Source organism: Melanostigma gelatinosum, assembly GCF_949748355.1.
Source record: "Melanostigma gelatinosum genome assembly, chromosome: 12".
NCBI classification, from domain to species: Eukaryota; Metazoa; Chordata; class Actinopteri; order Perciformes; family Zoarcidae; genus Melanostigma; species Melanostigma gelatinosum.
The window spans coordinates 5,958,401-5,967,170 of record NC_136645.1 but is presented as its reverse complement, the minus strand read 5'-3'; the positions used below and the strand labels follow the sequence as shown (position 1 = coordinate 5,967,170).

At 43.5% G+C, this 8,770-nt stretch overlaps 1 protein-coding gene across 1 annotated transcript; it reads right to left on the bottom strand.

Moving 5' to 3' along the window:
- Nucleotides 1-726: 726 nt before the first annotated feature.
- LOC306786100 (arylsulfatase I) lies at nt 727-3,230 on the bottom strand (the record flags this gene model as incomplete). Its single annotated transcript, XM_079280742.1, has 3 exons — nt 727-1,813; nt 1,911-2,243; nt 3,052-3,230. The coding sequence occupies 3 exons, from the start codon at nt 3,228-3,230 to the stop codon at nt 727-729; spliced, it is 1,599 nt and encodes a 532-aa protein (XP_079136868.1).
- Between the last annotated feature and the right edge of the window lie 5,540 nt (nt 3,231-8,770).

Genomic DNA, 8,770 nt, shown 5'->3' with positions numbered 1-8,770 from the left:
ATTACGTGATGGTCTGAGGTCTTTCAAAGACAGAGCAGTGAGCTACATTATGACTTCTAAACAAAAGAACAAGGCGACATTTGACAAAAACAACCCCTGTGGGAGTCTTTGTGTCATCCTTTAAACTCAAGGATCCTCTCAGATGATTAGGAGATGAGACATCGAGAGGTCACCCTCCGTTCCTCTTCTCATCTCTTCAGGCCTCACTTCCACATGCACGCACTCCATCTGTATGAATCAAACTATTCTTGAATACAGGCCTACATGCAAAATGACACACACATTGCTCCCTACGCTGTCCAACGACGGCCCAAAGTCACCCTGCTGCAGTTTGGCTGCAGGACAGTGAGTGAGTCCGCTTGCTCAGCCGGCCACACAGCCATGTCTGCTTTTCTATCAGGCTGCCTGTTTATCTGCTGACCCTCAATGTTTGATTGTGGCTCTGTCGTGTCTATCTGACCTGCCTGCTTGTCTGCTGGTCTGTATTTCTATTTGTCTCCATCTCTCTTCCCATTTAACTTCCTCCTGGTTAAGTTGTCAGTATGCTTCAAGTCCTTCTCAGATGATTGAACATTATTGTGTACGAAACCCCCCCCCCCCCCACCCCCGCCCCCTGGTGAATGACCAGGTATTAAAACCTTTGTTCAGACGACACTTTGTACAACCTAGCTCATTCGAAGCATACTTCCATACCTTTAGTGTTATTAATGTTGCTAGATGAGGCATTTACAAGAACAGGGTGTTCCTCTGCAGGCGTGACCCCACCTTCTTGAAGAGGGCTTTTAATTTACATACTCTGCATTGCTTAATCTTCACCATCCTTTCTTTCCTACCGTCCTTCTCTCCATTATCCCCCTCCTGTCCCTCCAGGCCCAGCCAGGGGCTCCACACCCCTCCATGGAGCTCAGGGTCAGCCATAGGATCATCTGGTGGATTCCTTGGCATCACAGCTGTCTGGTTGTACTCTGCCAGTCTTGTCAGAAGATGTTTCACGACCTCTGGATGAGTTTCCGCCAGGTCTGACCTCTCGTAAGGGTCAGAAGTGACATTAAACAGCCAAACTGACTTCCCCAGCTCATTGCGCCGCTTCTCGAGTTTCTGCCACCGTTCTGGACCAACGGGAAGAGCCTGTGGTGGTATCCAGTCCCCGTCACCCACATTTCCTGTCAATAGCTTCCAGTCCCCAGCCCTTATCGCTGCCCTTACGGCTGTGTCCCAGATCCCAAATCCATTGAGTACCAACGCCTTGTCATACGGCTCCCCAGGCTTCCTGGAGACTGGGTCAATGTTGAAAAGGATTTCAGTGCGAGGACAGGGAAGGCCCTCGCTGATGGTTCCCCACATATCGTGACCGTCTAGGCCATGGTGGGACTGCAAGGCCCCGGCCAGTCCCAGTAATGTGGGATACCAGTCAGAAACGTGGATCAGTGCTCTGCTGACCTTACCCTTCTTCTTCAGGAGGGGACTATGGACAAAGCCCACAGCACGGATGCCTCCTTCCCAGTAGGTCCCCTTGCCACCTCTCAGCGGCCAGTTGCTCCCTCCAGAGAGTGGCTGCCCACCGTTATCAGTTGTGTAGATCAGTACTGAGTTCTGATAGAGCCCACTAGTCTTCAGTTCCTGGACCACTTGTCCAACCCCGTCATCCAGACAGCTCAGCATGGCGGCGTAGTGGCGCCTGAGGCGATTGCCCTGGGAATCATAGTGGTGCAGAAAATGGTCCGGTACCTGCAAGGGTGCATGGGGAGCCTGAAGAGACAGATAGAGGAAGAGTGGTTTGTTGGGGTCATGGCTCCTCAGGATCTGCTTCACTCTGGTTGGACAAAAAGGAACATTGGAAGTTTTTTAAATTGTTTTTTTTTGTTTGTATGTTTGAATCTGTTTAATTTAATCAAAACCTTGATGATCACCTCTCTATGTAGAGCAGAGTGGAGTAGTTGCCGGCCATCTCCCAGGCAGGCCTGTCGCCGTCATGCAGGTCAAATCCACAAGCTTCGGCTCCGTCACAGCTCCGATAGGAGAAGTGGTCTCCACTGCCAGTCAGTGTGCCCAGGAAACTCTGAAAGCCACGTCCTGTGGGTAGGCAGCTCGGCCTGCAGAAGCCCAGGTGCCATTTCCCCACCATGTATGTGGCATATCCAGCGTCTACAAGACGCTCTGGCAGAGTGGGGATGTCCGGAGGCAGGCAGAGGGGTTGGCGTGATCGAATGATCGAATGCTGCAGTCCAGTGTGAATTTGGTAGCTGGCAAGATGGTGTCATGATATATATGATAACACAACAATGGTACATTTCACAGATTGTTTAGGAAATGTTTCACACTTGGATACTCTCACACTGTTACACATCATCAAGCCGAGATGGTCAAAAGATTTTACAGAATGAATTTATGATGACGAGTTGTTAATCTACTTTTTTATTGTTCGTACTTTCTAACTGCAACATTTCTGCCAGAAAATACTTTAATCTGCACTCAGAACATGTCAGTGTCAGCTCACTCTTCCTACTGAGATAATACAAATGCAGGATCAAACAACAGAACAGACTTAGATCTACAAGGGGCTTTGCCAGGATGTGTTTTTTACAGTGCGTCTATTGAGGATTGCAAAGATTAGATGAATTGTAGCTTATCAGATTGATATGGCTATGATGTAAGACAGCTGTCTGTGACATCCAACAGTTTACACACTGAAAAGTCAATGAAACAGATAATTTCTGCTTTTGTAGCTAATATCATGATCAAACAAATTGCCCCTTTAAGCCTCAAAACAGGATTTTATTCAAGTAAAACGTGAATTACGTTTTTTTAATCAGATTTTGGGTGTCTTTCGTTATAGTGGTTGGATAATATACACAATGTAATCGTTGGTCTTGGCACTACTGGTGGTACTTTTATTTTACGGCCTTTCCCATCACTGAATTTCCCTTTAGGGATGTCAGCAAAAGACAAAAGCCTATAAAGTCCATGCATAATTCTATCATATGAGAACAGATGCAGTAACTGAATCCTTTCCCATCGTAACAATGATGTATTGATAAGGAAATTACTTACCGTCCTGTCATGAGTTGACTTCGAGAGGGTGAGCAGATAGGCTGAACGTAGTAATTTTCAAGTTTCACCCCCTCTGCTGCCAGCTGGTCCAACATAGGAGTGTGGATATCTGAGCCATGGTAGCCAATGTCTCCGTAACCCTGGTCGTCCACCATGATAAAGATAAGGTGTGGGGGCATGGACCTTTCCACGTCCTCGATGACAATGCTGCCATCCAAAGACTTGTGTTCACCCAGGCAGCGGAGGCCACTGAGCAAGGTCACCCCAATCACCAGGAAAAACACAGAGCAGGTTCCTTCCCTCATCTCCAGCTAGCTACTTGTCTGATTTTGTTTGCTTAGTCTGCAGTCAATACATCTCAAGCCGGATCGCTTCTGCAGACAAATGGGCAGATCTGTGTGTCCGAGGAGCTCGTCCAAAAGTCTTATCTACCCATTGAGTACGAGTTGTCGTCTTTTGTCCGGGGGTAATTCTTGGTTTTGTGAGATGGGGTTGAGCTGTGGTGGGTGGAGAAAAACTGCTGTCTCTCAGATGGGCAAGAAGTTGGAAGAGGTTTGTGTGTGTGTGTGTGAGTGAGAGAGGGAGGCTTTTGCAGGACCTTGCTACATTCCTCAGTATTTGCAGGCGCCTCATAAGATGGATGGGAAGGACCTGGGCAAGTGAAATTCACACATGCATAAACATACCACCAGACAGGTGTATATACAGTATAGACAGACAATGTTTTCTTGGATAAAACCAGATCCATTCTCCTGCATATCATCGATTAAAAAAAGGAAAAAGACTACTTGTACAAGGTCAACATAGGCTCAAACGTATAATAATAATGTAACAGAAATAATGCTAAAGCTAAAGAGTTTTGGGAATGTGGTGAATGAAAGAATAGATACTGATAAAAAATGGCCTTAATTGGTACCTTTAGTATTTTTCAACCTGGACCTTATTTTCACATGTTTGTGTGTTTAAGTGACTAATTTACACAAGTCACATTTTTTTAATTGATCCACTATTGAGGGACAATGCTGTAACCAGCTGCTGCGCAACAAGTTGCAAGGGCAATTGCGCAGCGTCAATGTAACAATACTTTCAGTAAAGTACTTGTTTTTGCCAACAGGCTACGATTGTTGTATATATACATGTCTGACAACATCATGGAAAGGAATCTACATAGAAATAAAACATGTTTCCTTATCTTCCACTTGATCCAGTCCAAGTCCTGCTTAAGGAGAAGTCTCATTCTGAAATCTTGGGCAGCAACAGGTCTGAACAGCATTATTCCTCTGTAGGCCTCATAGGGTCACAGCAACTTCTCTTGAGCTTCCCGGCCTTGCAGCAGCTGGTTCACCCACCTCTGCCTGTTGCCCTCAGGTGGCAACCTCCGGTTCTGACAAGCGAAGCAAATGTGGAAGTGTCTATAACCTGCATCCTCTCTAATGGCCATCAGGGGGCAATTCCTCTGGTTGCAAAAATAAGTCAGATTGTATGTAAGTCTATGAGAAAATGACTCTACTTCTCACTTGATTTATTACCTCAGTAAACATTGTACACATGAGTTTATGTTCTCAATCACTAGTTTCAAGTCTTCTTCAGTACAGCATGATGTTCATTTTTGTAAATGATGGTCCCATTTAGAGTCACATAGACCATAAAGCGAGGCATGCTTTAGAGCGGGCTACCTCGTGAAGTCTTCCGTTGATTGGTTGCAAAAAGCCAAGATGGCGACACCGATTTGGAATCCACTGCTATTTATAATCCAGAGAAATGTCCTTACCTGTTTCATGGGGACTACTTCTTAATAAAAAACGTAATATTCATTTATACTTCCATTGTACTGGGGCGGCAGAGGAACTCTCTAAACTAAATAAAACAGCTAAACCACTGAAAATATGATTGTTTTGGAATTACTGTCACTAATACTGTCATTCATTTCTGGCTGGTACTCCTATTAAAGTGCTATTTCGAGTGCTACAGCTAATATTTCCACTGTGATTTCCCGTAGTGCATATTCCAAACTATACAGTAAATCCCTAATGGAAATCAAATAACCCCCGTCATTTGTCTTTTGTTGCCTGATGCTGCTCAATTAATCGAGTCACCCGATGACAATTACTGCCTGTGCCGAGGCAATAAAACGCAACAATCCGACTACGGAGGAACATCCGGTGTTGTGATGAGAATGTGTATCGACCGAATGGCTCTTAGCTTTCACCTCACTGCCATCTCCTTCCCATAATGCTGAGAGGAAATCAATGCCTCTGATACATTTCCTATGCTGTAGAAGCAAACTCTTGTTGCCTCACCCCGTGGGACATTTCACAGGCTTTTTGCCCACTGTGAGAGTGAGACGTATGCTGGAGAGACTGAGGTCTAAATGGCAGGAGAGGGAAAGATGATGAGGCAAGAATGAGGCTGACAAAGTGTGCGAGGGAGAGTGATACATTGAAGTGGATTACATGAAATTATTGGTGGGAAATGGGAACATATATGAAAAGGAATATATAACATAAAAAAGAGAAATTAAGCACGAAGTAAAAACGACAAGTGGGATGCGATAAAGAAGAGAAAAAAGAGGAAATACAGAAAGAGAGAACGCAATAATGTGCACACGCGAAAAAGAAAGCCTCACTGTCTGAGATAAATAAAGCATAAACAAAGTGGCATAAAAGGAGCAGTCACTTTGTCTTGCTGTGTATGTACGTCTGGGTCTCTGGGTGTAGCCATCAGTTTGCCTCAGGGAAATGCAGTGTGACATGAACTCCGTTTTACCGCTATGATGGGGGATTTGATGTCACCAACAAATGCACTTTCTACTGTGCAACAAAGCGGAAATTGGTCGGAGTGACTTTGTAGGCCAAAACATTGCCAGTGTGTGTTGGTACAGGGTGCTGTGTGTGGACTTGTATGTGTGTGCGTGGGTGTATTGGTGTGTGTTTGAAAAGGCAGTGGTGCAGAGTAGAAGAAAGTAGCAGTGGGTGTGATTTATTCATGACAACGAATAAGTGACTCACTCGATCTGGAGCCACTCTGTTGAGCTGGAGCTAAAGTGTGTGTGTGTGTGTGTGTGTGTGTGTGTGTGTGTGTGTGTTGGGGGGGGGGTGTCTGTGTGTGACAATGTGCATCTGAAAATTACTTTCATTTTCAAGTCTATCATCCAATATAGAAAATAAAGAGTCGTATTTTTTGTATTAAAATGTCCCTGTCTGAGATTTGCTTTGGTATATAAAATACTCCATCATATGCATACATGTATTTATGGTACAGACAGTAGATGGGTGTCTGTCCTGGCTAATGGGAAATGGTTTAATCAGAACTTATGGATTCCTGCCGAACTCAAAACACAGGGATAGCTTTCCTAAACCTTCCTAAAAGATGCAAGTTGCAACTATGCATGCTGACACCTGACAATAACAGGTAATGTTTTCATCAAAAATTAAATTCAGATATCAAGTTTTACTACGAGTGTAACATGATGAAGCTGAAAGTTGCCATACCATTGCAGTTTGACCAACAGTGTAGTGCCAAAGTACCTTCAACAACATTATACTGTAACAGTAGAAAAAGGACCATGACTTTCTAGCTTTACGGAAGTACTAGGCCTACTACTGTACTAATATATAATTGTTCGGTATATTGAACTGTGGGTCAGCTGACAACAAAAAGACAACAAACAAGATGGCTTGAGTTGCAAAAATTGATTGAGGTGCTTTTATTTTCAAATATAGTGCAAAAAAACAGAAACTTGGGCTCGACAGCAAAAAAGCCGAAAGACTAAAAATGACCATCGCTTGGATACTGCCTCGCAACACCTTGGTGGCCAGAGGCGTATAACTGCTAAGCCCCTCCCCCGAGACCAGCCAACCGTTGATTCAATTATCTTCCATTTTACACAATCAGCTATTTTATTGCCAGTTTTAAACAAATAAACTGCATTATAGATATCACCATTTCCCAATGAAATTGATTAAATAAACCCTAAAAAGTTGACACAATTTCATCAATATGGCAACAGATCCAGTTAAACATCTTCCTCCACACATGCTGCTGCTGTAGCCTGTTTATAAGATACCGTGCATCTGCTCTTTGATTTTTGTGTTGCTGTAGAAAAGAGAATAATAATTTCAGACTACATAGACACAAAATCAAATATGTTTACTGTATCAATTATGAGATTAAACGTGCACATTTCTACAGCGAAATAGCTACTTTTCTGAATATAAGTTGCTTTAAAAACACATTGCTCCATAATTCCTGACATTGATTTATATATTTGACTTCAGGACATCGCTGACTACAAACTGAAATGGCATGAATGAATGAATGAATGAATGAATGAATGAATGAATGAATGAATGAAATTTATTTATAGAGCGCTTTTCACAGACATAACATCACAAAGTGCTTAACAGAGCAGACATTTAAAAGCATAAAAAACACAATGTGACCCTAAGGTCAATAAATTACATACACAGAGAAAAATAAAAAATAAAAAAAAATAAAAAAAATAAAATAATAAATAATAAAAAATAAAATAAAAATGTAAAACATATTTTAAGAGCAGGTCTAGGACATGGGTTTACTTTTACACAAACGCCAGCCTAAACAGGTGGGTTTTGAGCTGGTTCTTAAAAGTATTCACAGTATCTGCGAGGCGCAGAGTTGCAGGCAGAGCATTCCAGAGCCTCGGGGCCACTGCCTCAAAGGCTCGGCCACCACGGCGCTTACATTGTGTGCGTGGGACAGAAGACCTGGAGCGTTTGACCTGAGACTGCGGGCGGGTGAATAGGGGCGAAGTAGATCAGCTACATAAGTCGGAGCCTGACCGTGAAGTGCTCTGTAAGTGATGGTGAGAATTTTGAAGTGTATCCTGGATGCACTACAGGGAGCCAGTGGAGAGATCGGAGTACGGGGGTGATGTGAGACCGTTCATGGATCTGAACAGATATGCAGCTCTCTCACAGGAGAAATGCCAGATTTTTACATTGGAAAATCTCTGAAATGATAAAATTCTTGAGCTTGTGTCTGTATGTAGTCAGAGATGTCTTCAAGTCATTGTCAGGAATTATTCTTTTATCTTTTTCCAGCAACCAAAGATTAAAGACTGAAGACATTTCCCATTTTCTTTTTCATTTTTTAAGGGACAAGAGAGCATCAACATCAACTTTTACTTGCTGACACCGCTCTTTCACAACTGCTTAAATTACACCCACAATTGCCCCCAAAAATCTGCTTCATTTAAGATCGTTCAACTTGACAATTTACATCACTGTGCGATAAACTGAGACTATATACTGCAGACACACACATGTATCACACACATACAGACGTGGGCTCTGAGACATCACACAAACATCGTCCCTCCCACCGTCCCTGAAGGTGACACTGACAGAGACCCTGGCTCTGCTGCTCCTGAAATACTCGAGGACCATCCTCCAGTCGGCAGAAACTCTATCCACTCCCTATTCTCCTCACCTTACTCAGTGATGGATTGACAAGATGAAGCAGGTATGTGTATGTGTATGTGTGTGTGTGTGTGTGTATGTGTGTATGTGTGTGTGTGTGTGTGTGCGTGTACTGTGGTGGTACAGTCAGTGGAGAGTGCCCCCATGAGGATTTAACAAATAATGCATGCAGATTGATAGAAAAGAGGATAATGTGAGAATAATAAAGGACCCAGATTCTCAAAAATTCGCCTTGGAGGCCCCTGATGAGAGGAAGAAAC